This window comes from Panthera tigris, chromosome E1 (genome assembly GCF_018350195.1).
Source record: "Panthera tigris isolate Pti1 chromosome E1, P.tigris_Pti1_mat1.1, whole genome shotgun sequence".
Taxonomy (NCBI): domain Eukaryota; kingdom Metazoa; phylum Chordata; class Mammalia; order Carnivora; family Felidae; genus Panthera; species Panthera tigris.
Window position 1 is genome coordinate 39,133,854 of NC_056673.1, and position 20,161 is coordinate 39,154,014.

The 20,161-nt window shown below is 38.5% G+C and overlaps 1 protein-coding gene across 1 annotated transcript; it reads right to left on the reverse strand.

The window, feature by feature from the left end:
* Window positions 1-452: 452 nt before the first annotated feature.
* Window positions 453-20,073, reverse strand: SMARCE1 (SWI/SNF related, matrix associated, actin dependent regulator of chromatin, subfamily e, member 1). Its single transcript, XM_007085816.3, has 11 exons — window positions 19,628-20,073; window positions 17,570-17,621; window positions 17,353-17,396; window positions 14,306-14,410; window positions 9,273-9,353; window positions 7,967-8,098; window positions 7,535-7,706; window positions 4,376-4,548; window positions 3,514-3,615; window positions 2,671-2,881; window positions 453-721 (listed from the first exon to the last, which is right to left on the reverse strand). The coding sequence occupies exons 2-11, from the start codon at window positions 17,574-17,576 to the stop codon at window positions 513-515; spliced, it is 1,236 nt and encodes a 411-aa protein (XP_007085878.1). The 5' UTR covers window positions 17,577-17,621; window positions 19,628-20,073; the 3' UTR covers window positions 453-512.
* Window positions 20,074-20,161: the final 88 nt, after the last annotated feature.

Here is a 20,161-nt window from a genome sequence, read left to right on the forward strand (position 1 = left end):
ACTCTTGGTATGTGACATTGATTAAAAATAAAAAAGGGTAAGTGAACAAATACATACTCATACATGATAACGTTTTCAAGAAGCTACTCTTTGTGGAAGGCTACAGGAAAGGGGACTTTCAGGAGACTGTTGACAGGGACCGGGAGGTTTAAAGCTATGGCTTTGGTAAGCACCCCAGTGAGCTATAGGAAGGCATTCGTAAGAGTCGGATTGTGCAGCATCAAAGGAGAACTCTCTAAAAGAGGTGGGTGTTTTCTCAATTAATTTAAATTCTGAGGCTTTCAGTAGTCGAGGGCTAGAAATAAGACCCAAAGAAAGGAACCATCTTCACAACGGCTTAAGAAAGGTGACTGTGCCATTCGGCTCATGATGCTAAATGGTCCAAAAGCATTTGGTGGTGTGATATGGACAAGAAAAATATTAATACACAAACCACATAACACCATTAAAACTCAAAAAACATCTTTTTTTCATTTAAAAAAGTATTTAGAACACATAAAACAAGGCAACATTTATTCTTTCTTCTCGTCTTCCGGTGTGGGGTCTGCTGGTGGTTCCTCCACGGTTGCACTGTTGCTCTCTGAGCCAGTGTTACTATCACTGGTCCCTTCCTCAGCCATACTGTCCACCCCCTCTTGCCCGCTCTCCTTGTCCTCAGGAGTAGATGTGCCTTCTTCACCATTCTGTTGGCTCTCCGTCGCTTCTTCAAGGTGTGTCTCCTCTGTAACCACACATCTGTCACTGTTAGTTCCAAGACACAAATTCATTCTTCTAATTATGCTGACAGTCTAGAGCTGTACCATCCAACATGGTAGCCGCTCACCATGAGTAATATTAAGAGCCAGCATGACTGAGGAACTGTTAGCACCCCTGAAACAATTTGGGTTTGCAAATCTACTTTTTAGCTGTAAATTTACAAAAGCTAAATACAGATCAAGTATTTCTGATGAAAATTTAGCTTCTAAATTTAGATGTGCTACAGGTATAAAATACACATCAGATTTTGAAAACTTAGTATGAAAAAGGAATGTAAAAAAGTCATACTTAAAAAAATATTGATTACATGTTAAAATCTTGTTCAAGACATACTGGGTTAAACAAATAAATATATTATTAATATTAATTCATTTGTTCTGCTTTACTTGTAAAAAGTGCCGTTAGAAAATTTACAATTACACAGCGACTTACATTTTATTTCCATTGGACAATGCTGTTCTGGAGTGCTTTGGATTTAATTAGTAAGAAAGCAGGTGTGGAAATGATAAAAGGGAGATATTTTAGGTACTTTGTTAAATGTCATGCTGGGTTGTTTTCTGTACGAAATTAAGAGCACGAAGTTTTTATTCTAATATTCTCAATTTCATCTTTTTCTTTAGCTAGAAGGATAAAATCTAAGTAAAGACTATACAGGCATGCTCTACTCATAGAACAGAGGCAAAGGACAGAGTGTTCTGTCTACTTGCAAAATAAGCAAAGAATCATACTCCATACCCTAATTCTCAAGCTCCTGCTTTAACCACAAAAATGTGCTCATGCTCCAAATTTGTTAAGATAAAAAATATGTTCAAAGCAGAAAAAGAGTCAGATAATGAAACTTAAAAATCTGACTATCTGAAATGCTAATCTGCTGAATTAGATCTTGTGGAAACATCTGGTAAAGAGATCTATATTCCATGAAATGTTTTCCTGATGTCAAATCAGAAACTGTCAGCTGAATACCAAGTATGAAGACTGTCCCTCCCCCTTCTGCAATGATGGTCCAGGGAGCCTTTAGCTGTATTTCCCATGATACTTTGAGCTCAGTCCTGTTTGCACAGGGCACGGGACAGGGTCAAAGTAGTACCTAAGGTGAGGCGATCTCAAAATTTCAAGTAATTGATTTAATCAATATTTTATGTGAGTTTGACATGTTATTTTGTGCTTTGAGAAATGCTTTTAGTAGGCTTGGTAGTAAGAACTTTTCTCAGATGGGGTCAACAAGTCTTCTCCGTAAAGGCTAGACAGTCAAGTATTTCAGGTTTTATGGGCCAGGCAGTCTCTGCAACCACTCAACTACACTGTGGTGGCCCCAAAGCATCCAGACAACATGTAAACACACAGGTAAGGCTATATTCCAAAAAAGTTTATTTATGACAATAGGCAGTGGGAAAGGATTTGGCCTGCAGGTGTCCCTTGCAGGTGTCCCTGATCCTTAAAAGCAACAACCACAAATCACATTTTAGCAATAAAGGCTAAAATACTGACTGCCAACACTACATCAAATCCAATACTAAATGATTTTATATACATTTTCTTATTTATCCTTGGGCACTCCTTCTCAGAGGCTGGCACCAGAGTACTTACACAAAGAACCTGTGATTAAATAATTTGTCCAGTCATATGCTAGCAGGTGGTGAAAGAGTTCAGACCCAGATCTGTCTGACTCCAGGGCCAGGATCCTAACCTTTGTATCATTATACTTTATATTCCCAAGCTAGAAAATGATGCCTCGATCTGGGCAAATACCTGAGACCTCAAATAGCCAGACTAAACACCAATGCCCCACTGCTGTTTTGTGTTGACACCAACATTTTAGCTGAATCTAGGACAGAGATTAAGATTTGCAGAGAAATGTGTAGATCACAAAGAGAATAATCCTGACATTCACTTTGCTGTCAACTGGCAGCTCACCTGTCTCCATTGGGACACTCTCGTCATCCTTCTTGTCCTCGGTCTTACTGGCAGCTTGCTCTTCCTCAGGAACCATGCTGCTCTGACTGCGTTCAGCTTGCTCCGCTGCCTCTTTTTCTCTTTCCTCCTGCCTTTTGCGAGCCTGTTCCTCTGCCTGTGCAATTTCAGCGGCAATTTTTTCCATATCCACTTCCACTTTCAAACCGCACAACTAACAGAAAGAGAGAAAACTCTCTTAGTTAATGTTCTTTTCTTACAATCTCTGAACCAGAGAAATTTTATTTCAAAAGGGGGCTTTCTTGGCTAGGAACTATGTACATGTATACAGGAAGGGAAAAAACATGGTTCTAGGTCTGCTCTGAAACTCTGTGTCTACAGGAAAAGAAAGCAGCCACGTAACCCTAAGGACTGCAGAACGGTTGGGGAGGCGATGCTGAAAGTACTGGGTTATATACAAGGCTTCCATTTTTTATCTCAAGCTACCTAACATTAGGTGTACTTGTTTTAATACAAAGTACACACTGTAAACTACATTTCATGAAAACATTTAATGAATAAATCTCAGTAAAATGAAAACAAACTCATGATTGCAGGAGTTTAAATTAAAACACCAGAGGGTCCAGAGTCTACGGACTTAGCACGTGTGTGTTTTTATATTTTAAACCCACTGCAATTTTGCCAGAAAATGGGAATAATTTCATAAAACAAAGATCTTACTGGTTATAGCACAGTTAATTCTATTTGAAAGTAACATTCAATAAAAACACTATTTTAGAAAAAAGAATGAGAAAAACAATAACAGACACAGTGATAAAAAGTACAGTGAACACATTAAATTGATACCCTTTTAAGTTCATTGTTAAATGAATCTGTGCTTTCCAGGAATTTCCTCTTCTTTTCCTGGTGTCTCTCCTCTATTTGAAGAAGTTCAGCTTCTAGTTTTCGCTGAAAGACACAGGATCCAGCTTTCTTATTACTGAATTACTTTCTCAAAAGCAAATGTCAAACACAGGAAATACATCTCATTTTGTAGCGGTCTATACTTTTTTAAAAAAATGTTTATTTATCTTTGAGTGAGAGAAAAAAACGGAACCAGCAGGGGAGGGGCAGAGAGAGGTGGAGACACAGAAGCTGAAGCAGGCTCCAGGCTCTGAGCCATCAGCACAGAGCCCAACGTGGGGCTCGAACTCACAAACCATGAGATCACATGACCCGAGCTAAAGTCGGACATTTAACTGACTGAGCCACCCAGGCACCCCTGTAGTAGTCTATACTTTTTAACAGTGTGACAAAGATTTTGAATTTTTTATTTAAATCATTTATTACACAATGTGTCTAGCTAAGATCTTAAAAGCAAAAAATGCAGTATAGAGGAATGATTACAATTAACAAGTAGCTGTTAAAGAATATTGTTTCAGGCTTAATTTCTTCAGAAAAAAATATTTAGTTAAGCAGTAAAGGATGATAGGATGTCTTAAAATCCTGAATGGACATACTTTCCATCACAAGCGTCTTTGTTACAGTTTTAACAACTTATTAAATCCCTGGGAAACCTCCGTTTCCTCTAGCTCTTCTCCGAATCAGGAACAGGTTACAACGAACACAGAAATACTTAACAGGCATACCGCTGCATGGTATAGAATCACGCCACTGGGGGTCTGTGACACAGGCCCAACTTATTATAACAAACAGTTTGTGACTTTACCTGATGAACCATTAAGGACTGGACCTGTCGTTTGAGGACCTGCATTCTAGCTGTTGTGACAACTGACCGAACGTCTGGCACCACACTCTCACTAAGGATTTCACTGATGAGGCGGTGGTTTCTCTGGAAACGGGCGGTGGCTGTATGCTTCATTGAAAAGCCATCATCATAATCTGGAATAAACAAGATGTTCTGGAAATGAGGTCACCAGTAACCATAAACAGGAGAGTAACAATGTTAATGCTTTATTACCAAGGAGCCATGGCCCTCACTGGTCTAACAATGGGGCCTAACAAGGGCATTGTGGGAGCACCGGGGCAGTCACGTGATAAAAGTCATACAGAGGACTTAACATGTTCACTGGCCAAGGTATTGGTTTTTCCTCACAAAATCTTTAAGTGATGATATGTGTCTAGAAGGATTTGGTTGAAACACAAATGAGATAGCCATGTGTCTTCTGGCCTGGAAATCCATCAACGGGAAGGCTGCATGTTACAGCAAAAGTGAAATGCTGCTGAATGGTTCACTTTCTTGGTAGTAATTTAAGGCATTTACACCTAATGACAACATCTGAACCGGGCAGTGTCTTTGTCTCTGTTTAATTTCAATAGTAAAATAATGAAAATGCCCACCGCGGAGAAAACATTATCTCTAGCAATACTGTTTCCCAGACCAGCATATACATTTCATTCGATTAAAAAACCATTAAAGCCCTAAAGTAATTTTATAGGAAATGAATGTTTAATACCAAATTTTACTTTTATTAATCCACATACAAATATAGTTGTTGCCAGTCTGTAAAGCTATTACTTTGTTTTCATTCACTCAAGTTCATACATATATAGTATGGATCAGGCTCATATGCTTATCTTTAATAGCTATGAAACAGTATTTCCTTCTTCTCAACCCTTGCTCTATCACCTCCATGATTTTGGACATAACTGATAATAATCTGTACTATTTTTATTTAACATATTTAAATTAACTCACTTAAAAAAAAAAGCTCCCTCTAAAGCAATACACATTAAAATAGAAGTTCCTCTCCAACCCACCTAAACTATCTTAGTGGCCCACCAAAGGTGGAGGGACCATGGTTTAGGAAACTTTGCTAGAGGCCCGAATTGTGTGGCTCTATCACAGTTCAGCACCTCCGTTATCATTTGGTAATCAAGTAGTTCCTAAAATGCCCATCATCATAATACCAGTGCTACAAACTGCTGTGCAAATTACTTTCTGTCTCCTTTCGAGTAATTTCTTTAAGACATATACTTCTAAAATTAAAACTACTGAAAGAAAGAATACTATTTAAAAAGATTGTGACCTTTTCTATTTGTTAAGGAAGTTTTCCATATTCACACTTGAGATTATACATGGTATATTCGTGCTACCTCTAAATTATATATATGTATTTGCTTTTTGATGTTTTCTTTCATTACTTGGAGCCAGTGTTGATCACTTGGAGGGGAAATCAAGTCTTAGCAATCTAGACTTGTCTTTCCTGCCACTTCTAGTTGTCTAATTTGGGTTTTTTGGGGGAAGGAGTAGGCTTATATTTTCTGGTTATTTTCTAATTTCCAGCTATTTACTTGATCTCATGAATATTCTCTGCCATTTAAAAAACCTTTCACTGCTTTGTGTGGAAACTGTGTATGCCTTCTCTGTAACAGAAGCTGGCAGCTGCTGTGCTCACAGGGACCACCCTTCTCTTGGCCTGATGCTCATCCTCACCTCCCAAACCTTCCTCTTTCTACTCAGTTCAGGGGCATAAGTCCAAGGTCTAAAGTTATTCTTATCCTGGCATCTTTATTTTCACCTTACTTTCTTACCAGCAGCTTTAAGTTCCTATCTTAAACTTACAAAACATAATGGGCCAAAGTCTGAGGAACAGAGAAGAGATCTTTTGAAGACTGTTTCTGAATGAATCTCTGCAATCCTGCTCGATGTTCATGCAGCCACCTTTCACCTAACAAAGACTGTTAACTGTTTCTACTTGTGGCTTCTGTGTACTCTTATACTGAACCCTCACCATCTTTTCAATTATTTGTAGACTGGATCTTCTTCTATTTTTTAGTTCACTATGTTTTTCTTGCATTAATCATCCAATCTGAGTAATTTTTGGTCTGTGTTTGCTAGTGTGTCCTAAGCACTGCTGACTCTGTTAAACAGAGTTTAACACTAGGCATTGTTCCTAGTCTGTATTCTACTCTATTATTATTATTTACAGTATTCTATTCTACTCTGTATTTATGTGAATATCTATCAATATCCCAGTCCATTCTTTTAAAAAACCATTGTTTTTCCTCTCCTTCTGGGTATATGTTTATTCATTGTGTTTAGGTGACATTATTGCTTCCTCCCTCAATGTTATTTTTAAAGTTCTTACAAGCTTCCTCTTTGTTACCACTATGGGATCTTAAATTATTTTCTTGATGTTTTTGTTACTTGTAGCTAGAGCTTCTGGCCTTTTCCACGTCACAGCCACACAGGGAGAAAATGTTATTTGTACAGCAGGCTTGATTTGTGGAGGAGAATGCTCATAGCTGCAGGAGGCCAACTCTGAGGCTCCTTGCAGTGTCAGACCCTGCCTGGCTGTGGAGAACCCGGGATTAATCTGTACGCCTGCAACCTAGTCACAGATTGCCCATCAGGAAGCTCTGCTATTTGTATGTGTATACATTTGTACATGTGCATAAAATTTGTATGTGTTCCCTCACGTGTCACCATGAGTTATGTTGGATTTCTGAATTAAATGGCAAACAAATTTATAATACTTCTACCCACTCAGTAACCTTCTCCCTTAAGAGCCTTTAATTCAGCAAGCTTAAGGAACCAATAAGAAAACAGGACATAAGAAGGCATTCAGCTCTTTAAAAGCAGGTAAGGCAAAATTCTGACTCAAAAACCTTTCCTGCATTCTGAGTATAAACATTCTGATAAACAATAAATAGTTTTTGCTATTTTCTGCACTAACAAAGATATCTTTTTCTTGTGGGAAATTCATACACAGATCTTAAAATAATTAATGAAAATACTGAAATGGCACTTAAGTATGCTTTGTTTTCCATTTAGGATAGGAAATAAAAACAAACTTAAAAGATTCCTTGTAATTTTACTTCTCAGAGAATGCATAAACAAAACCCCACTTTTTTTTTTTTTTACCATCTGGATCTTCAGCAGGCTGAATGCTCATGTAAGGTTCTCCTTTCTCCATGCGAGACTGTCTCTGTCGACTTTCTTCCTCTAAAGCAGCTTCTGCACGACTTTTTGCATTTATATAAGCAAGGTATGCGGGGGAATTATGATAGGCCTTCATAGATTCATTGTACTCTATCTGAAATTCAAATGTTTTTCAGTTTTATAATTCACATATTACAGGTTATATGAATACCTTTATCTCATTCGAATATCAAAAGATAAAATGATTTCCTTTTTACAGACAAGGAGTCTGAAGCGTAGAAAAATTAAGGGACTTGACCCAGGCAGACAGACAGTGCAGACTTAGCTGATTAGATCTTTTGTTTCTTTTCTATACAACAAGCAAATGTTTATGCATTTTATATTGTCTCCATCCCGCTGTGGTCCCCATTCTACCTTTTCTGCTTCGTATTCGTTTAAATATTCTTGTTTTTCTTCATCAGTGAGATCTCGCCACATGCCACCAATAATCTTGCCAATCTCCCACAACTTTAGGTCGGGGTTGGAAGCTTTTACTTGGTCCCAGACCTTAAAAAGGAAACATGAAATTTCAGTATTGATGCCTAAAAATATAGACCTTTAACAATACTTTTTGATACAGAAACTTTTTAAAAAAAAAATTTTTTTTTTTTAATGTTTATTTATTTTTGAGACGGAGAGAGACAGAGCATGAACGGGGGAGGGTCAGAGAGAGGGAGACACAGAATCTGAAACAGGCTCCAGGCTCTGAGCTGTCAGCACAGAGCCCGACGCGGGGCTCGAACTCACGGACTGCGAAATCATGACCTGAGCCGAAGTCGGCCGCTTAACCGACTGAGCCACCCAGGCACCCCAATACAGAAACTTTTAAACATGAACAAAAGCAGAGGGAATTGTATTAAACTCCTGTGTTCTGATCAGCCCGCTGCAACAATTATCAATAGCTGGCCAATCTCATTTCATCTATACTCTGCTGGATTAATACACAGCAGACCTCAGACATCTCCGATCACTGTTAACAGTTCAGATGAACTAACCCAGTAACAGTCTCTGTCTCTTTAAAGGTTCACAGAATTTAGAAGGAAAGTGGTTAATCTGCTAACACAACAGACCTTATCTTCAAATACATGTACAGTAATTATGACCCAAAATTTCTAAATAGTGGCAAATATGCTAAATGTTCTTGTCATTAATAAAGACACTGGCTGTGTTTGTCATTTTAAGAGAATATAGGTTTGTCACCAAATGGAACTAAACAGAACAAAATAAAAACATGTGGGAAAATTTAAGAAATGTAAAGAAAATAAAAATTACCATAAGCTTACACTGTTTGGAGACAACTACTGCCTTCTGGGCTTTTTTTCCTTCAAACTAACATATAGCTGTCACTGTTTTAATAAAAAATATGACACAAATAAACAGATGTAGTCCTGTATTCCTTTTTTCACTTCACACTTTTCTCACGTCACTGAATTTCTCCAAAAGACTATATATTGGCTACATAACATTACCTTCTGGATTTAAACCATTTTTATTTAATCATGTTATTCTTGCTGGATTTTAGTTCTGGAATTCTGAAATCAGAACTAAGTTCTTTAAAAACTGCAATTCCTTATCCTTCCCTCTGTGCACAGAAAAACTGGCTAAGCCATTATGAAATGTGATGGAAAGCAAACAAGCAAAGACAGCAGTCCTCACTCCCCCCTGGCTCCTGGGCACCTACCTTTCTGCTGTACCTCATGTAGGGCATCAGCGGCTTATCTGGTGGCTTTGGGGGTTTTGGAATCGTAATACCAGAGGAGGCCTACAAAAGAGTTAAATATATTCATTATTCAATCGCAAGTAGTTCACCAGCAAAATGAAAAGAGAGTCCCTTAACAAATTCTAATGCGCCTTTCTTCTACTCGTCCATGGATACAAGATTCTTATATTTTCTCCACTGAAAATAGCTATCACTGCAAATTCAGAAATGTTCACATCAAAAGAAAATAAAGAAAATGACTTTAGGCACAAAATTTTAAAATATTTTACTTAGCAGTTTATTGCTACTGCTTTGACAACCTGGCTGTAAGAACAAAGTATTACATAATAATCCATACATCAAAAATATAGAGTTACATATCACATGTCCCATGTTAGGACATTACCTAGCACCCTTTTGTTGTGCTTAATTTACCATTACACATACAGTCAACACTTGATTATCTGCCCGAGTCTGGGCTCTTTCAGCACTTACCACACTCACAGTCTGAGGGGGGCTTTGTATCTACTCGGACAGCTTCAGGAATACACTGCACCCCCACATGAATGACACCCCTACAAAAACTACCTCCTAGGTTCAAAAACAGAAAAAAACAACAACCCTTATTTCCTTTATCAGGACTAGACATTTTATTTTTCTTAAGGTTCTGTCTGTATCTAGTGGTTTGTATTGAGGGGATCCAAAAGCGTAAACTAAAGTCATGCCTTTTCTTGTCCTGAGTCGTAATAACAGTGCCGGAGTAAATAAGTTATCAGGAACAGAGAAATGGCAGACACAGGGCCCAATTAAGTTATTTCTGAGGCCTTACCTTATATCGATTTAAAAATTTTGGGGTTGGTGGGAACAAAGAAAAATGAAAACAAGAGGAAAGACAAAATATTTTTTAAAAAGGTAAAGAAAAAGGTGAGCTAGAGAAGAAAAAGTGAGTTAGAGAAAAAAAAAAACCAAAGCAGAAAAAATGAGAGATTGGTTCATTCTATGGGCTAATATCTAGGCAAGAGATACCAAAGAGCTTCTAGTGAGCACCCCAGATAACTCCAATCCAAGAGTGTTTCTTTCTGAACTTATTTTCATTTTAACATATATGACTACATTTGATGTAGGACCCAGAATAAATTAATCATGGCCAAATCATGTATTTCCCCCAGTTTCTAGGAGACAACTGATATTGATTCTCCTTGCCAGGCTTGGGGGAGGGAGAAGAGGTGCTGGCTTCACTCTAATTATCAAAAGACAGAGACTGGCAACTCCTTATAAAGAGACTTAGTGACATTTTGTTCCCTTGCCCTTCAGTTGTTATGATAAAACCCTGGACAAACGCCTCTTTTGAGTTGGGACATCAATTACAACCTTATTTTTTGTCCAAGGCTCAGAGATTAGTGTATCTGTGCCCCAATTCCACTGTTTTCAAACAATGCTTCCTCCTCCAAGGAGGGTCTTCCTCCATCCTTATATATTTTTCAGTAACTCTGCTTCTTCATACATGAAATTGTTAGAAAGCATATCACCTTTGAAGCAGGATTTCCACTCTTCTTTCCACTCCTCCTATACATTTATACAATAATTCATGCTGGTGCCCATGCAGACAGACCCTGTTTTGTTTTGTTTTAGCCAGCAGCGGGCAATGGAGGTGAGCCACAAGGGATAGAAACTGTAAACAGCAGTGATCTGAACAGCCAGTAAGAGAAGATCTGTCTCCAGGTCTGCAGCAGTTTCAACGAGGGGTGAGGGAACTCCTACAAGGCTAAACTTAAATCATGGGTTCAGAGCAAGACACACAAAGGTCTGATTTTTCATTCATAAAGTTATTAGAAAGCATCTCCAACATAAATCTTCAGAATTCCATGAAGTGGGTTACAAATAAAGTTGGAATTATGCCAATAACTGAAGTTGGTAGACCGCCACTCACAGATCTTTTTTTTAAGAGAAAGAATTCTAAAAGGTCTGTTTAAATATATCAAATTAAAACACTTTAAAAACAAGTTCTAGTAATATTTGCTCTGATTACTTTTCAGAGAACCACATTTGATAATATTAATGGATTTGCTTATTTCTCCTCCTTTCTTCCAAAGGAAGGTACCTAAATCGTCTACATACTGAGGCTGTATTTTCATTACAATGATAGTCAATTTATAAATACAAACAAAAGAAAACCCAAAACAAGAATCACAAAGTTAAATTCTAGCAGGTTTTCAGGACACTGAAGATTTATATCACTAAACATCCCTAATTTATTTGCCATCTCAGCAGACTTCTACAATGCCTTAAACATTACTCTTAAAGAAAAAACACACACACACAAAACCAGTTTGCACTTAAGACACTTTAACCTTGTTTTGAGAAGAGTCCATTAGAAACAACCCCTGCTTTCCTGTAGTCTTCTAGCTTGAGGAGTGAAAAGCTGCTGGCCCCTTTACCAAATGGCCCAGTGGTTATGCTTTTGGAGGGTTTTTTCACGTGTTTCTATCAAGAAAGCTACCTCTAACCGCAACTGTCCACCTTTACATTTTCTAACTGGCAATGAGTTGGGGAAAGTAACTGTGTGACTATGCTTGTCACAACTGTGCTCACATGAGAGTAATTCCTGGGAATCACCATAATTTTATGAAATTTATTTTGGCCACTCAAGAGATTTTATTGTTGTTTCTTCCAATTCCCTGCTTTCTCTGGCAGGGTCTCATTTAAGGGTTTCCTTCTAGGATGGAATTTCCATTGCAGTACAGAAATAAGCTGTGTTTAACATCTTGTCTCTACCTGGTTTCACACCTGTACTTAAGAGCATGCTAATCACCTTCGGGAAGAAGGACTGACTAGGAATGGATTCCATCTCACAGCTGTCACTGGTGCTCCAAGAGGTTTCAACACACTGCATATAGTCTCAAAACCATTCAAGTGCATGAGAGTCACCAGGGAAACCAGATGTTCTGTAGAGCCTAAAGGAAGCTACTTGATGGGGTTTCACAGAATCATTCCTTCAAATCACTGACTTAAGACTATTTGCAAACAATAATACCAACTAAGAGCCAAAAAGGGGAGAAAAAAAAAAAGGTAACACATAATTGGGGTCATTTGAAAATAAAACACTTATCATGGTCAAAATCAGATCTATTAAGTCATAACAAAGCTTAAGTTAGATATACAAAAAAGGTGTATGAAACTTCAGGCATAACTAATTTTCTTAGACAGCAATTCAGTGACCTAAAGGAGAGAAGACTAAAAGTTGAAGGGGCTGGGGTTAACACAGGCTGAAACCCTTCAGTTTCTAGGCCCTTCAGGTTAAGTCTAGCAAGCAGTTTGATTACACTTCAATCTGGTGTTGAGAGGACAATGATACCAAGAAAACCACCACAAAGAAGCAAAATACTAAATTTTCTATGCCCAACAACCCTCCTGCACTAATCGACCCGGAAACTAGTGCCCAATGCAAATGCTGGGTTCTAACATCTCCAAGAGGGAATGAGAAACAGATCATTGACTCACAGGCCCTGAGACAGCGAGTGACCTTTCCTTTTCCTACTGAATGATCTCTCTTTATTAACAGAGAATTCCCGCAGATACATCCGAGTTAGGAACAAAATGCTTATACAAACTGAAATACAAATGATTCTAATATTACACTTATCACCATTTCTATGCCATTAACATAGATAATCAAGAGCTGACTGTATAGAGCTATTAAAATGTAATCATTCTCTTGTTCACTCTCCATGAATAATTTTCTGCATTAACATGAATGATCCAAAATTGATTCTGCTCCTTGTTTAAATTAAATGTTCTTTATCATTGGATAACCTTGCCACCCATTATACCTGTGAAACACATTTAGGCCAGGGAAAAACACGTACCGATGCACATAAAAACTGTATGCATTGTGAAATGCATACATACACACACTTGTCAAAATTCTTTCCAGATACCATGAAATATGCATGGCACATAAAACTTGATATGCTTATGAAGTACAAATTATGCAGAAACAATGAAAAATTTAGACAAACAAAACTATCAAGTTAAGCAATATGCTTACCAAGATAGACATACAGTTTGATAGTTACAAGCTTTCTGCTCTAGCTTGACTACAGGGTGAGAGGGCTCTTTTGAAGTCACATTAATTCAATTATTTATGAATACAGCAAACAAAAACCAAGTATTAAAAATTTTACAGCCATTATGGGTTGGAAAAATTCTCACCAATGCCACATTCCAATGTATGTAGGTATTTGGCTTTTGGATTTATTTTTATTTACTTTTGGTAAATCATTTTCACATTTATCTTTCTTTGGTACTTAAGCTTCTTTGACTGTAGTTTAAGATGATTCTAAAATGAAAATGTGAAGTACATTACCCAATTTGGGTGTCTTAAGTTGATCATTTAAATGAAACATCGTCAGTTACAGAAATCATACCCTTGTCCTATGGATTATAAATGCACTTCAAAATGGTCTGGCACATTCAACTTGCATTCTGCAATTCTTTGAAGTGATATGAAAATGTTTTTCTCTTTTTAACTGGAGAGAAATGAATCTCAGAAAGTCAGCTCTTAAATCCAAAAGACAAACAATTATGTGTAGCAGTTCAAACTGGTGGGCCACCGAAAAAAGCTCAGGTCCGTAAGCCCGGCTTTTATTAAGAAACTGAGTCCTTGAGCTTGACGCCAATGACCTTAAATGAAAGATACTCTTTATCTCAAAAAGGGTATTTTAGCTGTAATAAATTCTAGGTTTGTCTACATATAGTATAAGCAGTGCCCAGGGCTTTATCTCTACCAACCACCAAACAGAATGGATTCTTCTTTTCTTCTATATACATATCCAGATCTCACTACTTTTTTTCCCAGTGTACAATCGTACAACGAATGTTTAAAATACTGAAAAAGCCAGGTTAAAAAAATTGTTTTAGATGGCTGTGCTGATGACTCAAAAGGACCTAACTCTGGAGGCATTTCTGGTCAAATCCAGTTGTTTGCCGGATGCTGTAATAGTTGATTCTCCTACCGTGACCCGGCTGTTGGTGCCCGGGTTCCCTCCCAGCCTGTAGTTGTTGTAGGCGAGATGACTGTATGGATTGTATCCCACAAACCCTGGTGTGCTGGGCATTTGCTGATGGAAACAAATGAGACAAAAACACGAATGAGAAATGAGCTCAAACGAGGAAAACACAGAAATGAAAAATGATCTGCATATGGCATGCAAAAGCAACCTGAATTTAAACAAGCAATGATGTGTTGTAATTGTTCTTTTTCTTTCATTGAGAAACCAGTCTGCAAGTGTTTTTTCTTTCTTTCTTTCTTTCTTCCTTCCCTTTTTTCCTCTTTGCGGGGGGGCCAGTGGTGTTTGTTGTGAGTGAGAATGTGTGTGATTTTTCTGAAATAAGCAACACACTGAGGTGTGTCAAACACTCAGGATTACTTTATGGTCAATAACATAACAACTTAGCAATACATGTCTGAGATAGGAAGGCTTGAAGTGTGATAAACTAGAAGTCTGAAAACACTTTACATGCAAAACAAAATGTGATTTATTTGACAGTTATGTAGATGCTGCCAATGTATTTATCTATTAAAAACAAATAAAAACAAGAAATGGATTGTTTTCAAAGACAGTTTTAAATCATTCTATATAATGTGAGAAATGAAAAGATACTCAAATCAGGAAGCCAGAGTTGTCAATAGAAAAGAACATATGTGGGATTCAATGGATGTCACATACATGATTTCAAAACAAAGACTTGTAAGAAATGCATGGATTTAATTCTGGGGTGCTATCTCATCTTTTCAACCCAGTCTTTCTTTTTTAGACTTTCTCTTCCATCTCTTCTTTGATCCATCACCCAGAGGTCAATCATGAACACTTTCTGCATTTAGTTTTAATGCAAACTACTTTTCTAGTCGACAGACTTGAACTCTCCTTTTTCATCTAGTTTCTTGATAGCTCTGACCCTTTCAAAACACAGCTGCTCACTGCAGCAATGGAATTTTTCTTTTTGAATTGTATGTTGATGTAATCACAAACGGGCTCTTAGACAGTAGTGCCCTCATGGTTAAAACAATGACATCCGATGTTCATGAGAATCAAGGTAGAATGCATAAAAAGGATGTAGCAAAGAGAAACCAAAAGTAGGGTATTTAACCTAATGAAACTCAATCAAAACAACTAATTTAATTTTAACATGCAATTAACAATATTAGTCTTCACGTGTAGAATGTAAAATACACTTAACACACCCCAACTAAGCTGAAGCTGTTATAAACACAATTTTCTAAAACATGCCGCTACACATATCCTAAGTGTCCAAAAGAAAGATATTCAAGCAGATATTACATTTGCAACTCTTTAGGAGAACAACTGAGCAATTCTAGTCTGTATAGGTATAAAAGACGCAAATTAAGCATATTTAAGTAGGCAAAACACAGATGAAGTATCAAAGGCACAAAAGAAGTGTATGTTACTTGGAGTGGTACATTTGGGTGGTGGTGGTATTGGTGGTGGTATTGGTGGTGGTGGTGGTGGTGATGGTAAATAGGTAATGGAAAAAAAAGAAAAGGAAGGAGGATAATTCATTTCATATCCATTCTGTTGGATGTCCTAATCCCTAGTCTTCTGTATTTTATGTGTCAATGTGAAATTACAATGGTACAGAAATAGGACTAAAGAAAGGCCAAAAAAAAAAAAAAAAAAAAAATCCCTTTCTACATTTGAGAAGTCATAAGGGGACACTTGGTTTTCGAGCTATTTTTGTTATCTCAAAAAATCAAGTTTTTGTCTTCAAGAGATTATACAGTGTCAGAGGCAATATTTACGTCAAAATGACATCTTCAAAGGTTGCATAAAGAATGAGAATCACAATGTAAGAAAATTAAGTAAGGGAATTAAAAAAAATCAAAACTAAAACATTACAATTATACCAGTTCCAAAATTGAAGTACATGGTTAGCTCTTTGAGGTCAGGAATCTCAACTGTTCAACTCCACCTGTATAACCACTAGCAGAGTGCCAAGGAGATGGTCATAAGAAATGTTCTTTGATTTAAGAAAGAAAACAAACCAAACACAGGACTTTAAGAGTACTGGAAGTAACTTCTGAAATTGTATGTTACATAAATGGAAATGAGAACATGAGATACGGTATCTCTTTTAAGAAGTATCTTAGGAAAAACAAATTGTTGATAAACATAACTAAAGCATACATCTGAGGGTTAGTAAGAAGAGTCATGGAGTGGAGAAAAAAATTACACAAGGACCTAATTAGTAGTCTAGCCTGAAATTTTGGGGCTAAGGGGTAAGGAAGGAGGGCTGACAGCTGTTAAAGAATTGCTTTTGTAGGCTATGGTCAATGTTAACAGTGTTTTGTTTTGTTTTTTAAGACAAAAACAAACAAACAAAAAAACCCAACAAGGAATCCATTTCAGCAAGGCCTGAACAGTTCCTGTTATATCTGTTTTGTGGATTGGATGATTATTTTACATGCTGTCCAAGCTGGGCCAGAACTTGTTGGGTGAAAAACCTAGTTCACAAGTATTTAGAAACTTTGAAACATTCAATAGGCAGGATCTGACCCACGGATAATGAAATCCTTACTTAAACAGCTTGAAAAATAAACATTTACAATGAGTGTTATTATAGAACTGGAAGCTTCACTATTTGATTTAATATGAAAATTATATATAAACAAGGAGAGAAAAATGTAACCACTTGAAGGTTAGGTTTAAAAATAGTAACAAATGGCAGAGTGAGCATTCACTCAATATTAACTTTTAAGAGTCTTGACAGATTAACTAGAAAGAGGTGTTAAACTTATCATTTATTTCCCATTAAAAAAAAGAACTGAGCATAGGAGGTTGGAATTTCAGCAGTATGTTTCTTTAAATGTTGGGGTTGGTTCAAGGTAAGATGCAAGTTATTTTATTTAGTAGGAAGTGCTGTTTTTTGGCTGAATTTTTCATCCTGTTGCTGTGATGACTGAGTGACTGTCACTGGAAGACATCTGGGTTTTTGTATCAAGGCCAGACTTGGCTATTACATTAACAAGAAAATTAAAACTTACTGTTGCAGGAGCTGGGGTGGGAGGTGGGGCATAAGATGGTCTTTCTGTTTGAAAGAAAATAAATAACTTCTTGTAAACAACTGAGATATAATACTATGCAACAAAACTACCAATGGTCCTGTTTTGAAGAAAAAAAATGAGAGTATTTTGGAATTCCCATTTGCTAGGGCATTAGTCTCTTATTAATAGATTGATAAATATAAAAAATGAAACTTACTTGACATTTTGGAAGGTTAAGTTCTCAGTTCCTTAAGAATGAATCTGAGACACTAAAATAAAAAAAGAAAAAAAAAAAAAAAAAAAAAAAAAAAAAGAGAATCAAAACTCAGCAAGCATAAGAGATGTTTCCCTAAAGAATAGGGTAGTTTAAATTGGTACTTCTTAGTAAAATTACACTATCTTCTAATAATCCAATTTTCTGCATATTTAACTAGTTCTTATAGGTCATTTGGCTCATCAGAATTAAACAACTAAAACAAATTACTGGGGATATTAGCATTAATATTAGACATAGACTTCCAAGTTTCTTCTTATGATATTGGGCCACCTCTTGCATGGAAAACATATTGCTAATGCCATGTGAACATTTAATTAAACTGATAAAAATACAATGACAATAAAATGTGATGTATTATCAGGGCCCACCCCAACAAGGCCTACCAGATACTGACAGATCACTGATGAACAGCAGCTTTACCTTCCTCTTAGAATAACAACTTCTATTAAAACAAGGCAGCATTTTATTCCTGGAGGCAACGCAAAAGGTAACTGGCATGATCATGAGCTTTACGCTCTCTAATGGTGGCAAATAACTTTCTCTCTCCTGGGAATAACTTTGAGAGTCTACCTGAGAAACTCTTATTAACCCTTCACAGCCCATTTCAAAATATTATCTCCACAGTGGAACTTTCATGATAAATTACCCGGGAAGAATGAATTGCTTCCTCATCTGTACTCCTATCCAATTTACAGATCTATAATATTGTTCATTACATTGTATCATACCTGTTAATATGGCTAGATTGTGGAATAGAGACCATCTAACTCATTATTGCAGTCCCAGCACCTAGCTCAATTCTTAATGCATTTTGTCCTAATATTACCAGCTCAGAACAAGACCATACACGCGTGAGCTTGTTCCTCACATCAAAATACATCACACACGATGTGTACAAAGAGACAAGCATTCATTTTTAAAAAAGAAGCAAATAACTTCTATGACTACTGGAATACTTTCATGGAACATTACGTGAAAACAAGCATGATGCTTTTGCTTCTATTCTACATTTTAAGGGAATTCCCTGGAGCATAAGGAATAAGAGGACTGTGTGGAAAGAAATTTTTCAATGGCCCAACCTGGGTCTCTCCCTCTTAAGGAAGGGGCAGAATCCATGGACTCCGGTGCAGATAGATTTCCTTCCGCTCACATTAGGGAGTGGGTGGGGTGTGGGTGGAGGGACTGTCAACATCCAGAAGGCCTTGCTGCGGGGATCCCTGACAATAATTGGCAAAGCTCCCTGGTACATCACACTTTATTGTTAATATTTTTAAATTATTGCTCTCGTCTGCTACTATAAATTCTAAGCGTGAGCTTGTACATTTGTCTGCCACTGGATCCATCCCCCGTGCCTGGCATAAAATACTAGCTATTTGTTGAACACTTTATACGGGGCAGGCTTATCACTTATTTCGGTTCATGGTCACAACCACCCTACGAGGTATGTATTGATAACCTACTTTACACCGGAATAATGGGAGTCTCGGCGAGTTTAAGTAACTTGTCTAAAGCCACACAGCCAGGAAGTGCCAGAGCCGGGTTTCAAACCCAGGCCAAACTGTTTCAGAGCTCTCGCTCTCCACTCTAAGCCACAAGTTCCTCGGTCGTTGCCGAAACAAGGGGAAACCACCTTCCTGGGGGGGAGGGACCAAGGGCTTGGCTTGCCCCAGGGCTTCCCCTGAGGTCGTTTCCTTTAGGTTGTTGTAGAGAAGGCACTTCACCAGCAACTCCACTAAAGAAGGGAATGCATGGGTGCCTTGACCAGTTTGGCGGGGCTAGTGGCAGGGGCAAATCTTGCCGCCGAGGAGGGGCCCGAGATAGACCTCCCTCCCGGCTCCGGCTCCGCTAGGCCTCAAGGAGGCCGCAACCGGCCCCCAGCTCCGGCCCCGCGGCCCAGCCTGAACCTCAGCAACCCCCGGGAACTCGAGGTCCAGCCAAGCAGGGACACCGCGACTCGCCACCCTCCCGACCCCATCGGGCCCAGTCGGAAACACTCACCCGCGGGCAGAAAAAGCGCCCGTAGCTCCGGCCTCGTTTTCCTTTGTCCCGCGCACGCCCCGCCCCTCGCGTCCGGAGCGTCCGCACTCGCACTTTCCACACTCTTCTTAATTGCTTTCCAGCCCTCACCCGACTCTTTTGCAAAAGGAAACCTCCAGGTGAGGACGCGGTGGTGTTTGGTCCAGTCAGGGATTTTTTTTCAGGCCACAAACGTTCCTCAAACCCCCCGAATGTGGGCACTCTTCAGGCCTGGCGCCGATTCGTCACGGCGAAGTGGGCGGAGGGGCCCGGCGGCGGCCGAGGCCCGGTCGGCGACCGCGCGGAGCCCGAACGGCGGCAGGTGGCGTGGCGGGAAGCGTGGGCCTCGGCTTCCACGAGCGGGGCCGAAAGACGGCGGGGCTCGCGCCGAGAAGAAAGGCCCAGAACCACTACGGCCGCGCGGGCCTGGCCCCCACCGCGCTCGCGGCGGTGGGGGGAGTAGTGGTTGTTTTTTCCGGGTTCTTCCTTGCTCTTTCTCTCGGAACAAGAGTATAT

Coding starts and splice junctions, on each gene's coding strand:
- SMARCE1 (XM_007085816.3), bottom strand. Junction 14,411..17,352: donor CCACCCCAGCTCCTGCAACA/GTAAGTTTTAAT, acceptor TGTTTCCATCAG/CAAATGCCCAGCACACCAGG. Junction 8,099..9,272: donor ACATGAGGTACAGCAGAAAG/GTAGGTGCCCAG, acceptor TTCCTTTTTAAG/GTCTGGGACCAAGTAAAAGC.